Raw genomic sequence first — 24,435 nt, 5'->3', positions numbered from 1 at the left:
CCCCCTTCTTAAAAAGGGGGACCACCAGGGCATTCTTCCAATCCTGCGGAACCCGTCCAGTGGTCCAGACTGTTGTTATGATGTCATATAGGGCAGTCTGTGCACAAACGCCACCCTCCCTCAGCATTTCGCTTGGGAGATCATCTCTGCCCGCTGCCTTTCCTGGTCTCAGACTCCGGATCGCCTTCAATACTTCCTCAGCAGATGGCACCTCAGCCAGCCACTCACAGGTGGTGACTTCATCCAATATTTGAGGCACCGCAGCCTCAGCAGGGTCATCCTCACTTTGTGCCACGATGTTTTCCTGGCTGAGGGATTTTCCCTCCCCCAGGACCTCACAGAAATGCTCAGCAAATCTGCGAACCTGTTCCTGGGGGTCGGAAATTGGATCACCGTTTTTTCCCCTAATGATGGTAATAGGTGTGGCGCTGCAGGTTACTTTTTTGATGGAGTTAAATAGAGATTTGTGATCACGGGCCACTGAGGCAGACTCCATCTCCTCAGCAACCCGCGACCACCACCCATCCTTGCAGCGCCTCACGGCTCTCCGAACCTCCGAGCGAAGGCTGCGGTAAGCCTCCTCATTCTCTGACGTGGGATTCTGTAGCCGATGACAGTGGGCCTGTCGCTTTTTCTCAACCATCCTGAACAACTCCTCTGTCATCCAGGGTGTCTGGGGAGGTCTGGACCGCGTACCCAAAGCAGCCATTGCAGCTGCATGAGTCACAGTCCTAAACCTCGCCCATTTACCCTCGACATCAGGAGGAGTCGGGGACGATGCCAATCCCAGCCGCAAGCGATGATGAAATTCTCGCTTGCAACTTTCATCAGATAACTGAGACCAGGCCACTTTAGGTTGGAATGGGGTCCTGGGTGTACACCCACCACCGGAGTGAAAGGATGGCAGGCGCATCTTACAGATGACTAGTCGATGGTCAGAGGGCAGATCAGCTCCATGGTAGGTCCTGGTGTCAAGGACATGGGCTCGCATTCGCTGGTCCGTCACTATGTAGTCCAGCAGATGTTCTTGCTTGGACCCGGCATGCATCCATGATGTTGTGTGGATGCGCCGATGCCGGAACAGCGTGTTGGTAATTACAAGCCCATGGGCTGCACAAAAATCTAGCAGCCTCCTACCGTTGTTATTGAGCTGATCTGGCGCATGCCCTCCAATCACTCCAGACCAGGTGCCAGTATCATGACCAACTCGGGCATTGAAGTCACCCAACATGATGACTCTATCCCGAGGGGCCACTTTAGCCAGCACCTGTGACAGGAGGTCATAGAAGGCATCTGACTCATCGGCTTTGCCTGCATCCCTCTACGGATGTTCATCTTCGGTGGGGGCATAAGTAACCACGACCACCATTCCTCGCCTCCGGTTGATGGGAAGGCGAGCCCAAAGTAGCCTGGGGCTTACAGCTTCCCACACCTCACCGCCACGCTCCCACGCCCCCTTCATTCTTTTGTTCAAAAGAAGACCCACACCCTGTTGTTTGGCAGTGTGCTGCCCCGAGTAGAGGACTGTCCACCCCTCATGGTGGCAGGAGCCAGAGCCGGTCCACCGGACCTCCTGAATGCCGCATAGATCCAGGCGGTACCGGTCCAGCTCCCGACAGAGGAGTGGCAGCCTCTCCTCTGCAGTGAGCGTTCGAACATTCCACATGGCCACCCGTAGTGGCTTTTCATTGTTTCTGGAGTAGCCCCGAGGGTAGGTATTCAATCTCCTGGCTCCGCCAATTGGGGTTTGGCCAGGAGACGTCATAGACGCCTGGCCCCCCGGGGCCTCCGGCACAAGCTTAGTTGTTACATATTTCAGTTTAATTCGTGGTTTCGTGGTAATTAATTGAAGGTGGAGGGGTTACCAGACCCTCGCACCCATCCAGAGCCCCCGTTTAGCCCCTGTGGTGGACACATATGCCATGAGGGGAGGAGCCAATCAAAATTGGATCTCCCCCCACAGCACTGTCCACGACAGAGTTGCCCGTCCGGCACCGCGAGGAGGTAGGGGGTTGTTTTGCCACACACAGATACACACACACATACAGATACACACATACACATACATACACATACATACACACATACATACACACATACACACACATACAGATAAACACATACACACATACAGATACACACATACACACATACAGATACACACATACACACATACACATAAATACACACACACACAGATACACACATACACATACACACACACACACATACACACACATACACACACACAGATACACACACACACAGATACACACACACACAGATACACACACAGATACACACACACACATACACACACACATACAGATACACACATACACACATACACACATCAGATACACACACATACACACACACACAGATACACACACATAGATACACACACACACACATACAGATACACAACAACAACAACAACCGCCATTCGCCACTAAGTGGCGGTGACGTCACCACGACGCTTGTGCCAGGCTATGTGCACCCTGAGGCCACGTGAAGTGTCGAACGCCCGCTGACAGGAGGTCATGGGGCAGACCCAGGTGCCACGGGTCGACTGACTGAGATGACTGGCTGATGCACCAACTGTGCCCCCTACTGTGCCAACCTGCTGTGCTTTAGCCACCCGGCGCTCCGCTCGTTGTTCTGAGCGTCGCTCCTCCGTCCTCCGTTGTTGTTGGAGGGCGACTGCCTCCAACTGCCCAGTAGCATCCTTCACGAGCCTCCTCCACAGAGGCCGATCTTGACACCGCTGGTACCAGTCATCGGCAAGTCCACTCAGCTCCACGTCCTCCTGTACCACATCACTCCATCTCTTCTCTAGCCCGTGCCGCGCCCGCTTAGCCCCCTCAATCCGGCCAAACAAAAGCTGTTTCGGCATGCGGTGGCTGGGCATGCGGGCTACATGACCCAGCCATCGCAGCCTTGCCTGCCAGAGGAGCTCACCGATGGGACCCTGCCCAGATCTTTCAAGGATTTGTGAGTTCCTCACACAATCCAACCCAGAGCCCAGGCCTACTGATGTATCATAGGCCTTGACCAGGTCAGAAAAGCAGAGATGTAGGTCTTGCTGGAATTCCCTACACCTCTGCTGTAGCAGAAGGACAGAAAATATGGCATCTGTGCAGGACCACTCCTTTCCTGAAACCGCATTGGGGCTCCGCAAGCATCTCCTCAGCGTACCTGGCAAGGCGATGTTGAATAATCCTTGCAGGACCTTTCCCGGCACACTGAGGAGTGAGATGCCCCTGTAGTTGGTACAGTCTTGAGGTCCCCCTTCTTAAAGGGGGGAACCACCAGGGCATCCTTCCAATCCTGCGGAACCCGTCCAGTGGTCCAGACTGTTGTTATGATTTCATATAGGACAGTCTGTGCACAAACGCCACCCTGCCTCAGCATTTTGCTTGGGAGATCATCTCTGCCCGCTGCCTTTCCTGGTCTCAGACTCCGGATCGCCTTCAGTACTTCCTCAACTCACAGGGGGTGACTTCTTCCAATATTTGAGGCACCGCAGCCTCAGCAGGGTCATCCCCACTTTGTGCCACGATGTTTTCCTGGCTGAGGGATTTTCCCTCCCCCAGGACCTCACAGAAATGCTCAGCAAATCTGCAAACCTGTTCCTGGGGGTCAGAGATTGGATCACCGTTTTTTCCCCTAATGATGGAAATAGATGTGGTGCTGCAGGTTACTTTTTGATGGAGTTAAATAGAGATTTGTGATCGCGGGCCACTGAGGCAGACTCCATCTCCTCAGCAACCCGTGACCACCACCCATCCTTGCAGCGCTTCACGGCTCTCCGAATCTCCGAGCGAAGGCTGCAGTAAGCCTCCTCATTCTCTGATGTGGGATTCTGTAGCCGATGACAGTGGGCCTATCGCTTTTTCTCAACCATCCTGAACACCTCCTCTGTCAGCCAGGGTATGTGGGGAGGTCTGCACCGCGTACCCAAAGCAGCCATTGCAGCTGCATAAGTCACAGTCCTAAACCTCGCCCATTTACCCTCGACATCAGGAGTGGGGGATGATGCCAATCCCAGCCGCAAGCGATGATGAAATTCTCGCTTGCACCTTTCATCAGATAACTGAGACCAGGCCACTTTAGGTTGGAATGGGGTCCTGGGTGTACACCCACCACCAGAGTGGAAGAATGGCAGGCGCATCTTGCAGATGACAAGTCAATGGTCAGAGGGCAGATCAGTGCCACGGTAGGTCCTGGTGTCAAGGACATGGGTTCGCATCCGCTGGTCCGTCACTATGTAGTCCAGCAGATGTCCTTGCTTGGACCCGGCACGCATCCATGATGTGATGTGGATGCGCCGATGCTGGAACAGCGTGTTGGTAATTACAAGCCCATGGGCTGCACAAAAATCTAGCAGCCTCCTACCATTGTTATTGAGCTGATCCGGTCCATCCCCTCCAATCACTCCAGACCAGGTGCCAGCATCATGACCAACTCTGGCATTGAAGTCACCCAACAAGATGACTCTATGCCGAGGGGCCACTTTAGCCAGCACCTGTGACAGGAGGTCATAGAAGGCATCTGACTCATCGGCTTTGCCTGCATCCCTCCACGGATGTTCGTCTTCGGTGGGGGCATAAGTAACCACGACCACCAATCCTCGCCTCCGATTGATGGGAAGGTGAGCCCAAAGTAGCCTGGGGCTTACAGCTTCCCAAACCTCACCGCCACGCTCCCACGCTCCTTTCATTCTTTTGTTCAAAAGAAGAGCCACACCCTGTTGTTTGGCAGTCTGCTGCCCCGAGTAGAGGACTGTCCACCCCTCATGGTGGCAGGAGCCAGAACCGGTCCACCGGACCTCCTGAATGCCGCAGAGATCCAGGTGGTACCGGTCCAGCTCCCGACAGAGGAGTGGCAGCCTCTCCTCTGCAGTCAGCGTTCGAACATTCCACGTGGCCACACGAAGTGGCTTTTCGTTGTTTCTGGAGGATCCCCGAGGGTAGAAATTCAATCTCCTGGCTCCGCCAATTGGGGTTTTCGCCAGGAGACGTCATAGACGCCTGGCCCCCCTGGGCCTCCGGCACAAACTTATTAGTTAGATATTTAAGTCGTGGTTTAGTGGTAATTTATTGAAGGTGGAGGGGTTACCAGCCCCTCGCACCCGTCCAGAGCCCCCGTTTAGCCCCTGTGGTGGACACATATGCCATGAGGGGAGGAGCCAATCGGAATTGGCCATCCCCCCACAGCACTGTCCACGACAGAGTTGCCCGTCCGGCACCGCGAGGAGGTAGGGGGTTGTTTTGCCGGACATATACACACACATATACACACACACATCCAATGACTGTGTGACTGACTGACTGACTGACTGTGTGACTGTTTGACTGACTGACTGTGTGACTGACTGTGCGACTGACTGACTGACTGTGTGACTGACTGTGTGACTGACTGACTGTGTGACTGACTGTGTGACTGTGTGACTGACTGTGTGACTGACTGACTGTGTGACTGACTGACTGTGTGACTGACTGTTTGACTGACTGACTGTGTGACTCACTGACTGTGTGACTAACTGACGGTGTAACTGTGTGACTGACTGACTGTGTGACTGACTGACTATGTGACTGACTGACGGTGTAACTTACTGTGTGACTGACTGACTGTGTGACTGACTGACTGACTGACTGTGTGACTGACTGTGTGACTGACTGTGTGACTGACTGTGTGACTGACTGTGTGACTGACTGACTGTGTGACTGACTGACTGTGTGACTGACTGACTGTGTGACTGACTGTGTGACTGACTGACTGTGTGTCTGACTGTGTGACTGACTGACTGTGTGACTGACTGTTTGACTGACTGACTGTGTGACTCACTGACTGTGTGACTGACTGACGGTGTAACTGTGTGACTGACTGACTGTGTGACTGACTGACTATGTGACTGACTGACGGTGTAACTTACTGTGTGACTGACTGACTGTGTGACTGACTGACTGTGTGACTGACTGTGTGACTGTGTGACTGACTGTGTGACTGACTGTGTGACTGACTGACTGTGTGACTGACTGACTGTGTGACTGACTGTGTGACTGACTGACTGTGTGACTGACTGTGTGACTGACTGTGTGACTGATTGTGTGACTGACTGTGTGACTGACTGTGTGACTGACTGTGTGACTTACTGACTGTGTGACTGACTGACTGTGTGACTGACTGACTCACTGTGTGACTGACTGACTCACTGACTGTGACTGACTGTGACTGACTGACTGTGTGACTGACTGACTGTGTGACTGTGTGACTGACTGACTGACTGTGTGACTGACTGACTGTGTGACTGACTGTGTGACTGACTGACTGTGTGACTGACTGACTGTGTGACTGACTGTGCCAGGCTCACCCTGGGCAAGCGACTTGGTGAAGGCTGCTTTGGCCAGGTGATGATGGCTGAGGCACTGACTGTGTGACTGACTGACTGTGTGACTGTGTGACTGACTGTGTGACTGACTGACTGTGTGACTGACTGTGTGACTGTGTGACTGTGTGACTGACTGACTGTGTGACTGACTGTGTGACTGACTGACTGTGTGACTGACTGTGTGACTGTGTGACTGACTGTGACTGACTGTGTGACTGTGCCAGGCTCACCCTGGGCAAGCGACTTGGTGAAGGCTGCTTTGGCCAGGTGATGATGGCTGAGGCACTGACTGTGTGACTGACTGACTGTGTGACTGACTGACTGACTGTGTGACTGACTGACTGTGTGACTGACTGACTGTGTGACTGTGTGACTGACTGTGTGACTGTGTGACTGACTGACTGACTGTGTGACTGTGTGACTGACTGTGTGACTGACTGACTGTGTGACTGTGTGACTGACTGACTGTGTGACTGTGTGACTGACTGACTGTGTGACTGACTGACTGTGTGACTGACTGACTGTGTGACTGTGTGACTGTGTGACTGACTGACTGTGTGACTGACTGTGTGACTGACTGACTGACTGTATGAATGATTGTGTGACTGACTGACTGACTGTGTGACTGACTGACTGTGTGACTGACTGACTGTGTGACTGACTGACTGTGTGACTGACTGTGTGACTGACTGACTGTGTGACTGTGTGACTGACTGTGTGACTGACTGACTGACTGTGTGACTGTGTGACTGACTGTGTGACTGACTGTGTGACTGACTGTGTGACTGACTGACTGTGTGACTGACTGTGTGACTGTGTGACTGACTGACTGTGTGAGTGACTGACTGTGTGACTGTGTGACTGACTGACTGTGTGACTGACTGACTGTGTGACTGACTGTGTGACTGACTGTGTGACTGACTGACTGTGTGACTGACTGACTGTGTGACTGACTGACTGTGTGACTGACTGACTGACTGTGTGACTGTGTGACTGTGTGACTGACTGTTTGACTGACTGTGTGACTGACTGTGTGACTGACTGACTGTGTGACTGACTGTGTGACTGACTGTGTGACTAACTGACTGTGTGACTGACTGTGACTGACTGACTGTGTGACTGACTGACTGTGTGACTGACTGTGTGACTGACTGACTGTGTGACTGACTGACTGTGTGACTGACTGTGTGACTGACTGACTGACTGTGTGACTGACTGTCTGACTGACTGTGTGACTGTGTGACTGACTGACTGACTAACTGTGTGACTGTGTGACTGACTGACTGACTGTGTGACTGACTGACTGTGTGACTGACTGACCGTGTGACTGACTGACTAACTGACTGTGTGACTGGCTGACTGTGTGACTGACTGAGTGACTGACTGTGTGACTGACTGACTGTGTGACTGACTGACTGTGTGACTGACTGTGTGACTGTGTGACTGACTGTGTGACTGACTGACTGTGTGACTGACTGTGTGACTGACTGACTATGTGACTGACTGTGTGACTGACTGACTGTGTGACTGACTGACTGTGTGACTGACTGACTGTGTGACTGACTGTGTGACTGTGTGACTGTGTGACTGACTGTGTGACTGACTGACTGTGCCAGGCTCACCCTGGGCAAGCGACTTGGTGAAGGCTGCTTTGGCCAGGTGATGATGACCGAGGCACTGACTGTGTGACTGACTGACTGACTGTGTGACTGTGTGACTGACTGTGTGACTGACTGACTGACTGACTGTGTGACTGACTGTGTGACTGTGTGACTGACTGTGTGACTGACTGACTGACTGACTGTGTGACTGACTGTGTGACTGTGTGACTGACTGACTGACTGTATGAATGATTGTGTGACTGACTGTGCCAGGCTCACCCTGGGCAAGCGACTTGGTGAAGGCTGCTTTGGCCAGGTGATGATGGCCGAGGCACTGACTGTGTGACTGACTGTGTGACTGACTGACTGTGTGACTGACTGACTGTGTGACTGACTGTGTGACTGTGTGACTGACTGACTGTGTGACTGACTGTGTGACTGTGTGACTGACTGACTGTGTGACTGGCTGTGTGACTGTGTGACTGACTGTGCCAGGCTCACCCTGGGCAAGCGACTTGGTGAAGGCTGCTTTGGCCAGGTGATGATGGCCGAGGCACTGACTGTGTGACTGACTGTGTGACTGACTGACTGTGTGACTGACTGTGTGACTGACTGTGTGACTGTGTGACTGACTGACTGACTGTGTGACTGACTGACTGTGTGACTGACTGTGTGACTGACTGACTGTGTGACTGACTGTGTGACTGACTGTGTGACTGTGTGACTGACTGACTGACTGTGTGACTGACTGACTGTGTGACTGACTGTGTGACTGACTGACTGTGTGACTGACTGTGTGACTGTGTGACTGACTGACTGTGTGACTGACTGTGTGACTGACTGACTGTGTGACTGACTGACTGTGTGACTGACTGACTGTGTGACTGACTGTGTGACTGACTGTTGATGGGAAGGTGAGCCCAAAGTAGCCTGGGGCTTACAGCTTCCCAAACCTCACCGCCACGCTCCCACGCTCCTTTCATTCTTTTGTTCAAAAGAAGAGCCACACCCTGTTGTTTGGCAGTCTGCTGCCCCGAGTAGAGGACTGTCCACCCCTCATGGTGGCAGGAGCCAGAACCGGTCCACCGGACCTCCTGAATGCCGCAGAGATCCAGGTGGTACCGGTCCAGCTCCCGACAGAGGAGTGGCAGCCTCTCCTCTGCAGTCAGCGTTCGAACATTCCACGTGGCCACACGAAGTGGCTTTTCGTTGTTTCTGGAGGATCCCCGAGGGTAGAAATTCAATCTCCTGGCTCCGCCAATTGGGGTTTTCGCCAGGAGACGTCATAGACGCCTGGCCCCCCTGGGCCTCCGGCACAAACTTATTAGTTAGATATTTAAGTCGTGGTTTAGTGGTAATTTATTGAAGGTGGAGGGGTTACCAGCCCCTCGCACCCGTCCAGAGCCCCCGTTTAGCCCCTGTGGTGGACACATATGCCATGAGGGGAGGAGCCAATCGGAATTGGCCATCCCCCCACAGCACTGTCCACGACAGAGTTGCCTGTCCGGCACCGCGAGGAGGTAGGGGGTTGTTTTGCCGGACATATACACACACATATACACACACACATCCAATGACTGTGTGACTGACTGACTGACTGTGTGACTGTTTGACTGACTGACTGTGTGACTGACTGTGCGACTGACTGACTGACTGTGTGACTGACTGTGTGACTGACTGACTGTGTGACTGACTGTGTGACTGTGTGACTGACTGTGTGACTGACTGACTGTGTGACTGACTGACTGTGTGACTGACTGTTTGACTGACTGACTGTGTGACTCACTGACTGTGTGACTAACTGACGGTGTAACTGTGTGACTGACTGACTGTGTGACTGACTGACTATGTGACTGACTGACGGTGTAACTTACTGTGTGACTGACTGACTGTGTGACTGACTGACTGACTGTGTGACTGACTGTGTGACTGACTGTGTGACTGACTGTGTGACTGACTGACTGTGTGACTGACTGACTGTGTGACTGACTGTGTGACTGACTGACTGTGTGACTGACTGTGTGACTGACTGACTGTGTGACTGACTGTTTGACTGACTGACTGTGTGACTCACTGACTGTGTGACTGACTGACGGTGTAACTGTGTGACTGACTGACTGTGTGACTGACTGACTATGTGACTGACTGACGGTGTAACTTACTGTGTGACTGACTGACTGTGTGACTGACTGACTGTGTGACTGACTGTGTGACTGTGTGACTGACTGTGTGACTGACTGTGTGACTGACTGACTGTGTGACTGACTGACTGTGTGACTGACTGACTGTGTGACTGACTGTGTGACTGACTGACTGTGTGACTGACTGTGTGACTGACTGTGTGACTGATTGTGTGACTGACTGTGTGACTGACTGTGTGACTGACTGTGTGACTTACTGACTGTGTGACTGACTGACTGTGTGACTGACTGACTGACTGTGTGACTGACTGACTCACTGACTGTGACTGACTGTGACTGACTGACTGTGTGACTGACTGACTGTGTGACTGTGTGACTGACTGACTGACTGTGTGACTGACTGACTGTGTGACTGACTGTGTGACTGACTGACTGTGTGACTGACTGACTGTGTGACTGACTGTGCCAGGCTCACCCTGGGCAAGCGACTTGGTGAAGGCTGCTTTGGCCAGGTGATGATGGCTGAGGCACTGACTGTGTGACTGACTGACTGTGTGACTGTGTGACTGACTGTGTGACTGACTGACTGTGTGACTGACTGTGTGACTGTGTGACTGTGTGACTGACTGACTGTGTGACTGACTGTGTGACTGACTGTGTGACTGACTGACTGTGTGACTGACTGTGTGACTGACTGACTGTGTGACTGACTGTGTGACTGTGTGACTGACTGTGACTGACTGTGTGACTGTGCCAGGCTCACCCTGGGCAAGCGACTTGGTGAAGGCTGCTTTGGCCAGGTGATGATGGCTGAGGCACTGACTGTGTGACTGACTGACTGTGTGACTGACTGACTGACTGACTGTGTGACTGACTGACTGTGTGACTGACTGACTGTGTGACTGTGTGACTGACTGTGTGACTGTGACTGACTGACTGTGTGACTGTGTGACTGTGTGACTGACTGACTGACTGTGTGACTGTGTGACTGACTGTGTGACTGACTGTGTGACTGACTGACTGTGTGACTGTGTGACTGACTGACTGTGTGACTGACTGACTGTGTGACTGACTGACTGTGTGACTGACTGACTGTGTGACTGTGTGACTGTGTGACTGACTGACTGTGTGACTGACTGTGTGACTGACTGACTGACTGTATGAATGATTGTGTGACTGACTGACTGACTGTGTGACTGACTGACTGTGTGACTGACTGACTGTGTGACTGACTGTGTGACTGACTGACTGTGTGACTGACTGACTGTGTGACTGACTGACTGTGTGACTGACTGTGTGACTGACTGACTGTGTGACTGACTGACTGTGTGACTGTGTGACTGACTGTGTGACTGACTGTGTGACTGTGTGACTGACTGTGTGACTGACTGTGTGACTGACTGTGTGACTGACTGACTGTGTGACTGACTGTGTGACTGTGTGACTGACTGACTGTGTGAGTGACTGACTGTGTGACTGTGTGACTGACTGACTGTGTGACTGACTGACTGTGTGACTGACTGTGTGACTGACTGTGTGACTGACTGACTGTGTGACTGACTGACTGTGTGACTGACTGACTGTGTGACTGACTGACTGACTGTGTGACTGTGTGACTGTGTGACTGACTGTTTGACTGACTGTGTGACTGACTGTGTGACTGACTGACTGTGTGACTGACTGTGTGACTGACTGTGTGACTAACTGACTGTGTGACTGACTGTGACTGACTGACTGTGACTGACTGACTGTGTGACTGACTGACTGTGTGACTGACTGACTGTGTGACTGACTGACTGTGTGACTGACTGTGTGACTGACTGACTGACTGTGTGACTGACTGTCTGACTGACTGTGTGACTGTGTGACTGACTGACTGACTAACTGTGTGACTGTGTGACTGACTGACTGACTGTGTGACTGACTGACTGTGTGACTGACTGACCGTGTGACTGACTGACTAACTGACTGTGTGACTGGCTGACTGTGTGACTGACTGAGTGACTGACTGTGTGACTGACTGACTGTGTGACTGACTGACTGTGTGACTGACTGTGTGACTGTGTGACTGACTGTGTGACTGACTGACTGTGTGACTGACTGTGTGACTGACTGACTATGTGACTGACTGTGTGACTGACTGACTGTGTGACTGACTGACTGTGTGACTGACTGACTGTGTGACTGACTGTGTGACTGTGTGACTGTGTGACTGACTGTGTGACTGACTGACTGTGCCAGGCTCACCCTGGGCAAGCGACTTGGTGAAGGCTGCTTTGGCCAGGTGATGATGACCGAGGCACTGACTGTGTGACTGACTGACTGACTGTGTGACTGTGTGACTGACTGTGTGACTGACTGTGTGACTGACTGTGTGACTGTGTGACTGACTGTGTGACTGACTGACTGACTGACTGTGTGACTGACTGTGTGACTGACTGTGTGACTGTGTGACTGACTGACTGACTGTATGAATGATTGTGTGACTGACTGTGCCAGGCTCACCCTGGGCAAGCGACTTGGTGAAGGCTGCTTTGGCCAGGTGATGATGGCCGAGGCACTGACTGTGTGACTGACTGTGTGACTGACTGACTGTGTGACTGACTGACTGTGTGACTGACTGTGTGACTGTGTGACTGACTGACTGTGTGACTGACTGTGTGACTGTGTGACTGACTGACTGTGTGACTGGCTGTGTGACTGTGTGACTGACTGTGCCAGGCTCACCCTGGGCAAGCGACTTGGTGAAGGCTGCTTTGGCCAGGTGATGATGGCCGAGGCACTGACTGTGTGACTGACTGTGTGACTGACTGACTGTGTGACTGACTGTGTGACTGACTGTGTGACTGTGTGACTGACTGACTGACTGTGTGACTGACTGACTGTGTGACTGACTGTGTGACTGACTGACTGTGTGACTGACTGTGTGACTGACTGTGTGACTGTGTGACTGACTGACTGACTGTGTGACTGACTGACTGTGTGACTGACTGACTGTGTGACTGACTGTGTGACTGACTGACTGTGTGACTGACTGTGTGACTGTGTGACTGACTGACTGACTGTGTGACTGACTGTGTGACTGACTGACTGTGTGACTGACTGACTGTGTGACTGACTGACTGACTGTGTGACTGACTGTGTGACTGACTGTGTGACTGACTGTGTGACTGTGCCAGGCTCACCCTGGGCAAGCGACTTGGTGAAGGCTGCTTTGGCCAGTTGATGATGGCTGAGGCACTGACTGTGTGACTGTGTGACTGTGTGACTGACTGACTGTGTGACTGTGTGACTGACTGTGTGACTGACTGACTGTGTGACTGTGTGACTGTGTGACTGTGTGACTGACTGTGTGACTGACTGACTGACTGTGTGACTGACTGTGCCAGGCTCACCCTGGACAAGCGACTTGGTGAAGGCTGCTTTGGCCAGGTGATGATGGCTGAGGCACTGACTGTGTGACTGACTGACTGACTGTGTGACTGACTGACTGTCTGACTGTGTGACTGACTGACTGACTGTGTGACTGACTGTGTGACTGACTGACTGTGTGACTGACTGACTGTGTGACTGTGTGACTGTGTGACTGTGTGACTGTGCCAGGCTCACCCTGGGCAAGCGACTTGGTGAAGGCTGCTTTGGCCAGGTGATGATGGCCGAGGCACTGACTGTGTGACTGACTGTGTGACTGACTGACTGACTGTGTGACTGACTGACTGTGTGACTGACTGACTGTGTGACTGACTGACTGTGTGACTGACTGTGCCAGGCTCACCCTGGGCAAGCGACTTGGTGAAGGCTGCTTTGGCCAGGTGATGATGGCTGAGGCACTGACTGTGTGACTGACTGACTGTGTGACTGTGTGACTGACTGTGTGACTGACTGACTGTGTGACTGACTGTGTGACTGTGTGACTGTGTGACTGACTGACTGTGTGACTGACTGTGTGACTGACTGTGTGACTGACTGACTGTGTGACTGACTGTGTGACTGACTGACTGTGTGACTGACTGTGTGACTGTGTGACTGTGTGACTGACTGTGTGACTGACTGACTGACTGTGTGACTGACTGTGTGACTGACTGACTGTGTGACTGACTGACTGTGTGACTGACTGACTGAGTGACTGACTGTGTGACTGTGTGACTGACTGTGCCAGGCTCACCCTGGGCAAGCGACTTGGTGAAGGCTGCTTTGGCCAGGTGATGATGGCCGAGGCACTGGGCATAGACCAAGATGGCCGCTGCCACAGCACCACCGTCGCTGCGAAGATGCTCAAGGGTGAGGCGATGACGAGGTGGTGACGAGGTGATGACGAGGTGATGATGACGAGGTGGTGACGAGGTGATGACGAGGTGGTGACGAGGTGATGATGACGAGGTGGTGACGAGGTGATGACGAGGTGATGACGAGGTGGTGACGACGTGGTGACGAGGTGATGACGAGGTGGTGACGAGTTGATGACGAGGTGGTGAGGAGGTGGTGATGAGGTGATGACGAGGTGATGACGAGGTGGTGACGAGGCGGTGACGAGGCGGTGACGAGGCGATGACGAGGTGGTGACGAGGTGATGACGAGGTGGTGACGAGGTGGTGACGAGGTGATGACGAGGTGGTGACGAGATGATGACGAGGTGATGACGAGGTGGTGACGGGGCGGTGACGAGGTGGTGACGAGGTGATGACGAGGTGGTGACGAGGTGATGGTGACGAGGTGATGACGAGGTGGTGACGAGGTGGTGACGAGGTGGTGACGAGGCGGTGACGAGGTGGTGACGAGGTGGTGACGAGGTGGTGACGAGGTGATGACGAGGCGGTGACGAGGTGGTGACGAGGTGGTGACGAGGTGGTGACGACGAGGTGATGACGAGGTGGTGACGAGGTGGTGATGAGGTGGTGATGAGGTGGTGACGAGGTAGTGACGAGGTGGTGACGAGGCGGTGACGAGGCGATGACGAGGTGGTGATGTGGTAGTGACGAGGTGGTGACGAGGTGGTGACGAGATGATGACGAGGTGGTGACGAGGTGATGACGAGGTGGTGACGAGGTGGTGACGAGGTGGTGAGGTGATGACGAGGTGGTGACGAGGTGGTGACGAGGTGGTGACGAGGTGGTGAGGTGATGACGAGGTGGTGACGAGGTGATGACGAGGCGGTGACAAGGCGATGACGAGGCGGTGACGAGGTGGTGACGATGTGGTGACGATGTGATGACGAGTTGATGACGAGGTGATGACGAGGTGGTGACGAGATGATGACGAGGTGGTGACGAGGTGGTGACGAGATGATGACGAGGTGGTGACGAGGTGATGACGAGGTGGTGACGAGGTGATGACGAGGTGATGACGAGGTGGTGACGAGGTGGTGACGAGGTGATGACGAGGTGATGATGACGAGGTGGTGGTGACGAGGTGGTGACGAGGTGATGACGAGGTGGTGACGAGGTGGTGACGAGGTGATGACGAGGTGGTGACGAGGTGGTGACGAGGTGATGACGAGGTGGTGACGAGGTGGTGACGAGGTGATGACGAGGTGATGATGACGAGGTGGTGGTGACGAGGTGGTGACGAGGTGATGACGAGGTGATGATGACGAGGTGGTGGTGACGAGGTGGTGACGAGGTGGTGACGAGGTGGTGACGAGGTGGTGACGAGGTGGTGACGAGGTGTCTCCCCCAGACGACGCCACAGACAAGGAGCTCTCCGACCTCGTCGCTGAGATGGAGATGATGAAGACCATCGGCAAACACAAAAACATCCTCAACCTGCTGGGAGCGTGCACACAGGGCGGTGAGTCCACCTCGTCACCACCTCGTCACCACCTCGTCACCACCTCGTCACCACCTCATCATCATCGCCTCGTCATCACCTCGTCGTCACCACCTCGTCACCACCTCGTCACCACCTCGTCACCGTCATCGTCGTCACCACCTCGTCACCACCTCGTCACCACCTCGTCACCACCTCGTCACCGTCATCATCGTCGTCACCATCATCATTACATCACCGTCATCATGACATCACCATCGTCATCGTCATCATCGTCATCGTCGTCATCATAACATCATCACCGTCATCATCGTCATCATTACATCACCGTCATCGTCATCATAACATCATCATCATCATCATTACATCATCGTCATCATAACATCATCATCGTCATCAGCATCATTATATCATCATTACATCATCGTCATCGATACATCGTCATCACATCACAACCACCACCTCATCAACATCATCAGCATCACTCAGAGGCTACCTGCGGGAGCTTTGTCTGTGTCTCAGCACTTGCCCCCTACAGCCCTGCTAGAGGCTACCTGGGGGAGCTTTGTCTGTGTCTCAGCACTTGCCCCCTACAGCCCTGCTAGAGGCTACCTGGGGGAGCTTTGTCTGTGTCTCAGCACTTGCCCCTACAGCCCTGCTAGAGGCTACCTGGGGGAGCTTTGTCTGTGTCTCAGCACTTGCCCCCTACAGCCCTGCTAGAGGCTACCTGGGGGAGCTTTGTCTGTGTCTCAGCACTTGCCCCTACAGCCCTGCTGGAGGCTACCTGGGGGAGCTTTGCCTCTAGCTGTGTCTCAGCACTTGCCCCCTACAGCCCTGCTGGAGGCTACCTGGGGGAGCTTTGCCTCTAGCTGTGTCTCAGCACTTGCCCCTACAGCTCTGCTAGAGGCTACCTGGGGGAGCTTTGTCTGTGTCTCAGCACTTGCCCCTACAGCCCTGCTAGAGGCTACCTGGGGGAGCTTTGTCTGTGTCTCAGCACTTGCCCCTACAGCCCTGCTAGAGGCTACCTGGGGGAGCTTTGTCTGTGTCTCAGCACTTGCCCCTACAGCCCTGCTAGAGGCTACCTGGGGGAGCTTTGTCTGTGTCTCAGCACTTGCCCCTACAGCCCTGCTGGAGGCTACCTGGGGGAGCTTTGCCTCTAGCTGTGTGCGTGTGCTCAGGGCCGCTCCTGGTGCTGGTGGAGTTTGCCTCCAAGGGGAATCTCCGAGAGTTCCTCAGAGCGCGGAGACCACCAGGTAGGTGCCACCCACTACACGTGCCACCCACTACACGTGCCACCCACCACACATGGCACCCGCTACACGTGCCACCCGCTACACGTGCCACCCGCTGCACGTGCCACCCGCTGCACGTGCCACCCACTAGCCGTGCCACCCACTACACGTGCCACCCACTACACGTGCCACCCACTACACGTGCCACCCACTAAACGTGCCACCCACTACACGTGCCACCCACTAGCCATGCCACCCACTACACGTGCCACCCACTAGCCGTGCCACCCAATACACGTGCCACTCACTACATGGCACCACTACACGTGCCACCCACTACCCGTGCCACCCACTACACGTGCCACCCACTACACGTGCCACCCACTACACGTGCCACCCACTACACGTGCCACCCACCACACATGGCACCCACTACACGTGCCACCCGCTACACGTGCCACCCGCTGCACGTGCCACCCGCTGCACGTGCCACCCACTAGCCGTGCCACCCACTACACGTGCCACCCACTACACGTGCCACCCACTACACGTGCCACCCACTAAACGTGCCACCCACTACACGTGCCACCCACTAGCCATGCCACCCACTACACGTGCCACCCACTAGCCGTGCCACCCAATACACGTGCCACTCACTACATGGCACCACTACACGTGCCACCCACTACCCGTGCCACCCACTACACGTGCCACCCACTACACGTGCCACCCACTACACGTGCCACCCACTAGCCATGCCACCCACTACACGTGCCACCCACTAGCCGTGCCACCCAATACACGTGCCACTCACTACATGGCACCACTACACGTGCCACCCACTACCCGTGCCACCCACTACACATGGCACCCACTACACGTGCCACTCGCTGCACGTGCCACCCACTACACGTGCCACCCACTACACGTGCCACCCACTACACGTGCCACCCGCTACACGTGCCACCCACTACACGTGCCACCCACTACACGTGCCACCCACTACACGTGCCACCCACTACACGTGTCACCCACTACACGTGCCACCCACTACACGTGCCACCCGCTACACGTGCCAACCACTACACGAGCCAACCACTACACGTACCACCAACTTTACGTGCCACCCACTACACGTGCCACCCACTACACGTGCCATCCACTACACGTACCACTACTACACGTACCACCCACTACACGTACCACCCACTACACGTACCACACCACCAGGTAGGTCCCACTACGCATTCCACCCACACTACACTTACCACCACTACATGTACCACCCACTACACGTACCACCACTACACGTACCACCAGGTAGGTCCCACTACACGTACCACCTACACCACTACCCATACCACCCATACCAGCAGGTAGGTGCCACTACTACACGTACCACCCACTACACGTACCACCCACTACACGTACCACCAGGTAGGTCCCACTACTACACGTACCACCCACTACACGTACCACCCACTACACGTACCACCCACACCACTACCCATGCCACCAGGTAGGTCCCGCTACAGTCACTACACCTACCATCCACACCACCAATACCACTACCCATACCACTACCCATACCACCCACACCACCCACACCACCACCACCCACACCACCCACACCACCCATACCACTACCCATACCACTACCCATACCACCCACACCACCACCCACACCAACACCCACACCACCCACACCACCACCCACACCACCCATACCACCCACCCACACCACCCACACCACCCACCCCACCACCACCCACCCACACCACCCACACCATCACCCACCACACCACCACCCACACCACCCATACAACCCACCCACACCACCACCACCCATCCACCACCCACACCACCACCACCCACACCACCCACACCACCCATACCACCCACTTGCTGTTCGCAAACAGCACTTGCCCCCTACAGCCCCCCTGTTAGAGGCTACCTGGGGGAGCTTTGTCTTTGTACTCAGTACTTGCCCCCTACAGCCCCCCTGCTAGAGGCTACCTGGGGGAGCTTTGTCTTTGTACTCAGCACTTGCCCCCTACAGCCCTGCCAGAGGCTACCTGGGGGAGCTTTGTCTTTGTCCTCAGCACTTGCCCCTACAGCCCTGCTAGAGGCTACCTGGGGGAGCTTTGTCTGTGTCTCAGCACTTGCCCTTACAGTCCTGCTAGAGGCTACCTGGGGGAGCTTTGTCTCTGTACTCAACACTTGCCCCCTACAGCCCTGCCAGAGGCTACCTGGGGGAGCTTTGTCTCTGTACTCAGCACTTGCCCCTACAGCCCTGCTAGCGGCTACCTGGGGGAGCTTTGTCTGTGTCTCAGCACTTGTCCCCTACAGCCCTGCTAGAGGCTACCTGGGGGAGCTTTGTCTTTGTACTCAGCACTTGCCCCTCCAGCCCTGCTAGAGGCTACCTGGGGGAGCTTTGTCTTTGCACTCAGCACTTGCCCCCTACAGCCCTGCCAGAGGCTACCTGGGGGAGCTGTGTCTGTGTACTCAGCCCTTGCCCCCCCCTACGCGCATGCCGCAGGCATGGACTACACCTGCGGCGAGGTGACACGGGTGCCGGACGAGCAGCTCACATTCAAGGACCTCGTGTCCTGTGCCTACCAAGTAGCCAGGGGCATGGAGTACCTTGCTTCTAACAAGGTGAGGATACACACTCGCCACCAAACAACAACCACCACCACACTCACCACCACACTCACCACCATGCTCACCACTACACTCGCCACCAAACAACCACCACCACCACACTCACCACCACACTCACCACCACGCTCACCACCACGCTCACCACTACACTCGCCACCAAACAACCACCACCACCACACTCACCACCACACTCACCACCACGCTCACCACCACGCTCACCACTACACTCGCCACCAAACAACCACCACCACACTCACCACCACGCTCACCACCACGCTCGCCACTACACTCGCCACCAAACAACCACCACCACACTCACCACCACACTCACCACCACGCTCACCACCACGCTCACCACTACACTCACCACCAAACAACCACCACCACACTCACCACCACACTCACCACCACGCTCACCACTACACTCGCCACCAAACAACAACCACCACCACACTCACCACCACGCTCACCACCACGCTCACCACTACACTCGCCACGAAACAACAACCACCACCACACTCACCACCACGCTCACCACCACGCTCACCACTACACTCGCCACCAAACAACCACCACCACCACACTCACCACCACGCTCACCACTACACTCACCACCACGCTCACCACTACACTCGCCACCAAACAACAACCACCACCACCACCACATTCACCACCACGCTCACCACTACACTCGCCACCAAACAACCACCACCACCACCACCACGCTCACCACCACGCTCACCACCACGCTCACCACCACGCTCACCACTACACTCGCCACCAAACAACCACCACCACCACACTCACCACCACACTCACCACCACGCTCACCACCACGCTCACCACTACACTCGCCACCAAACAACCACCACCACCACCACACTCACCACCACGCTCACCACCACGCTCACCACTACACTCGCCACCAAACAACAACCACCACCACACTCACCACCACACTCACCACCACGCTCACCACCACGCTCACCACTACACTCGCCACCAAACAACCACCACCACACTCACCACCACACTCACCACCACGCTCACCACTACACTCGCCACCAAACAACCACCACCACTACACTCACCACCACACTCACCACCACACTCACCACCACGCTCACCACCACGCTCACCACTACACTCGCCACCAAACAACCACCACCACCACACTCACCACCACGCTCACCACCACGCTCACCACTACACTCGCCACCAAACAACCACCACCACCACCACACTCACCACCACACTCACCACCACGCTCACCACCACGCTCACCACTACACTCGCCACCAAACAACCACCACCACCACCACACTCACCACCACACTCACCACCACGCTCACCACCACGCTCACCACTACACTCGCCACCAAACAACAACCACCACCACCACCCTGCTCCTACGTGCGTAGTTGGGGCAAGGGCTGTGAGCAGCGAGCAGCACCAAACAAGCTCCGGCAGGCCGTGGGGGCAAGTGCTGTGAGTAGCGAGCAAACCCCAACAACGTCTAGCAGGCTGTTGGGGCAAGGGCTGTGAGTAGCGAGAAAACCCGGCAGGCTGTTGAGGCAAGGGCTGTGAGTAGCGAGCGGTCCCAACAAGCTCCGGCAGGCTGTTGGGGCAAGTGCTGTGAGTAGCGAGCAAACCCCAACAAGCTCCGGCAGGCTGTGGGGGCAAGGGCTGTGAGCAGGGAGCGGTCCCCAACAGCCTCCGGTAGGCCGTTGGGGCAAGGGCTGTGAGTAGCGAGCAAACCCGGCAGGCTGTTGGGGCAAGTGCTGTGAGTAGCGAGCAAACCCCAACAACGTCTAGCAGGCCGTTGGGGCAAATGCTGTGAGTAGCGAGCAAACCCCAACAACGTCTAGCAGGCCGCTGGGGCAAGGGCTGTGAGTAGCGAGCAAACCCCAACAAGCTCGGGCAGGCCACTAGGGCAAGGGCTGTGAGTAGCGAGCAAATCCCCCAACAAGCTCCGGCAAGCTGTTGGGGCAAGTGCTGTGAGTAGCGAGCGGCCCCAACAAGCTCCGGCAGGCTGTGGGGGCGAGGGCTGTGAGCAGCGAGCAAACCCCAACAACTTCTAGCAGGCTGTTGGGGCAAGGGCTGTTAGCAGCGAGGGGTCCCCAACAGTCTCCGGCAGGCTGTTGGGGCAAGTGCTGTGAGTAGCGAGCAAACCCCAACAACGTCTAGCAGGCTGTTGGGGCAAGGGCTGTGAGTAGCGAGCAAACCCCAACAACCTCCGGCAGGCTGTTGGGGCAAGGGCTGTGAGCAGCGAGCGGTCCCCAACAGCCTCTAGCAGGCTGTTGAGGCAAGGGCTGTGAGCAGCGAGGGGTCCCCAACAGTCTCCGGCAGGCTGTTGGGGCAAGTGCTGTGAGCAGCGAGCAAACCCCAACAACGTCTACCAAGCTGTTGGGGCAAGTGCTGTGAGTAGCGACCAAACCCCAACAACGTCTAGCAGGCTGATGGGGCAAGTGCTGTGAGTAGCGACCAAACCCCAACAGCCTCTAGCAGGCTGATGGGGCAAGTGCTGTGAGTAGCGAGCAAACCCCAACAGCCTCCGGCAGGCTGTCGGGGCAAGGGCTGTGAGCAGCGAGCAAACCCCAACAGCCTCTAGCAGACTGTTGGGGCAAGGGCTGTGAGTAGCGAGCAAACCCCAACAACCTCCGGCAGGCTGTTGGGGCAAGGGCTGTGAGCAGCGAGCGGTCCCCAACAGCCTCTAGCAGACTGTTGGGGCAAGGGCTGTGAGTAGCGAGCGGTCCCCAACAACCTCCGGCAGGCTGTCGGGGCAAGTGCTGTGAGTAGCGAGCGGTCCCCAACAACCTCCGGCAGGCTGTCGAGGCAAGTGCTGTGAGTAGCGAGCAAACCCCCCAAGAGCCTCTGGCAGGCCGAGCGCCGTGAACAGCGTAGTGGGTTCCAACGGAGACTGAGCACGTGCCCTCTCCTGTCACTGGGGCTACGGTGTTCCGAGTCCCTCCCAGCCCAAGGGCGCGGGTTCACCGGCCCACTGGTCCACGCTCGGCACCAGAGCCCTTGCCAAGGACTTTGGGTCCCCGGGTTCGCCCAGGGCAGGAGCCCAGTCAGCCATCAGCCCACGTCCCTGAGGCGTTCGTTTTTAGACCCCTCCCCTCGGGGACTCTCGGCCCCGCCCACCAGCCCACCCCCCGGCCACGCCCCCTTTCTGGAACCTTCCAGGGAGTCTCTGGAAGAACTCCCCTAGGCGGGAGGGGGGAGGGGGGGAGTCTCTCTAGCGCAGGGTGGCACGCCCCCTTTCTGACTCAGCCTCAAATGAGTACCTGGTGCGGTGTGTAAACATTGCCACTAGGGAGACAAAGGCGGTCGGGCGTGGTGCTGGCCACCCACCCCCTCGTGTACCGTTCCGGCCTTCATAGGTGCTCGCTAACAGCACTTGCCCCTACAGTCTGTTAAGGCTATATGGGGGATCTTTGTCTTTGTGTTAGTGTGTGTGTGGCTGTGTGTGTGTCTGTGTGTGTGTGTCTGTGTGTGTCTGTGTGTGTGTGTCTGTGTGTATGTGTGTGTCTGTGTGTGTCTGTGTGTGTGTGTCTGTGTGTCTATGTGTCTGTGTGTGTGTGTGTCTGTGTGTGTGTCTGTATGTGTGTGTCTGTATGTGTGTGTCTCTGTGTGTGTGTGTCTGTATGTGTGTGTCTGTGTGTGTGTGTCTGTGTGTGTGTATCTTTGTGTGTGTATCTGTGTGAATCTGTGTGTATCTGTGTGTGTGTCTGTCTGTGTGTGTGTCTGTCTGTGTGTGTGTCTGTCTGTGTGTGTGTCTGTCTGTGTGTGTATCTGTGTGTGTGTGTGTGTGTATCTGTGTGTATGTATCTGTGTGTGTATCTTTGTATGTGTATCTGTGTGAATCTGTATGTATCTGTGTGTGTGTATCTATGTGTATCTATCTGTGTGTGTATCTTTGTGTGTGTATCTGTGTGTGTATCTGTGTGGTGTGGCAAAACAACCCCCTACCTCCTCGCGGTGCCGGACGGGCAACTCTGTCGTGGACAGTGCTGTGGGGGGAGTTCCAATTTTGATTGGCTCCTCCCCTCATGGCATATGTGTCCACCACAGGGGCTAAACGGGGGCTCTGGACGGGTGCGAGGGGCTGGTAACCCCTCCACCTTCAATTAATTACCACAAAACCACGAATTAAAGTGAAATATGTAACAACTAAGCTTGTGCCGGAGGCCCCGGGGGGCCAGGCGTCTATGACGTCTCCTGGCCAAACCCCAATTGGCGGAGCCAGGAGATTGAATACCTACCCTCGGGGCTACTCCAGAAACAACGAAAAGCCACTACGGGTGGCCACGTGGAATGTTCGAACGCTCACTGCAGAGGAGAGGCTGCCACTCCTCTGTCGGGAGCTGGACCGGTACCGCCTGGATCTATGCGGCATTCAGGAGGTCCGGTGGACCGGCTCTGGCTCCTGCCACCATGAGGGGTGGACAGTCCTCTACTCGGGGCAGCAGACTGCCAAACAACAGGGTGTGGGTCTTCTTTTGAACAAAAGAATGAAGGGGGCGTGGGAGCGTGGCGGCGAGGTGTGGGAAGCTGTAAGCCCCAGGCTACTTTGGGCTCGCCTTCCCATCAACCGGAGGCGAGGAATGGTGGTCGTGGTTACTTATGCCCCC

The 24,435-nt window shown here is 55.3% G+C and overlaps 1 protein-coding gene across 2 annotated transcripts in view; it reads left to right on the top strand.

Annotated features, from left to right (window-relative positions):
• LOC142923701 (fibroblast growth factor receptor 2-like) overlaps positions 1 to 24,435 on the top strand; it is a 64,035-nt gene that overhangs the window by 11,269 nt on the left and 28,331 nt on the right. For both annotated transcript variants that reach the window (XM_076064666.1, XM_076064667.1), the window contains exons 4-7: positions 14,296 to 14,417; positions 15,813 to 15,923; positions 17,081 to 17,155; positions 19,674 to 19,792. In XM_076064666.1, the coding sequence (XP_075920781.1) occupies positions 14,296 to 14,417; positions 15,813 to 15,923; positions 17,081 to 17,155; positions 19,674 to 19,792 (427 nt within the window). The remainder of the gene's footprint in view (positions 1 to 14,295; positions 14,418 to 15,812; positions 15,924 to 17,080; positions 17,156 to 19,673; positions 19,793 to 24,435) is intronic.

This window comes from Petromyzon marinus, unplaced genomic scaffold, assembly GCF_048934315.1.
Source record: "Petromyzon marinus isolate PM22_M1 ecotype Great Lakes invasive population unplaced genomic scaffold, UKy_Petmar_22M1.pri1.0 PM_Scaffold_59, whole genome shotgun sequence".
Taxonomy (NCBI): Eukaryota; Metazoa; Chordata; class Hyperoartia; order Petromyzontiformes; family Petromyzontidae; genus Petromyzon; species Petromyzon marinus.
Note: the sequence above shows the minus strand (reverse complement) of the source record. Positions and strands in the feature narration are given on the sequence as shown.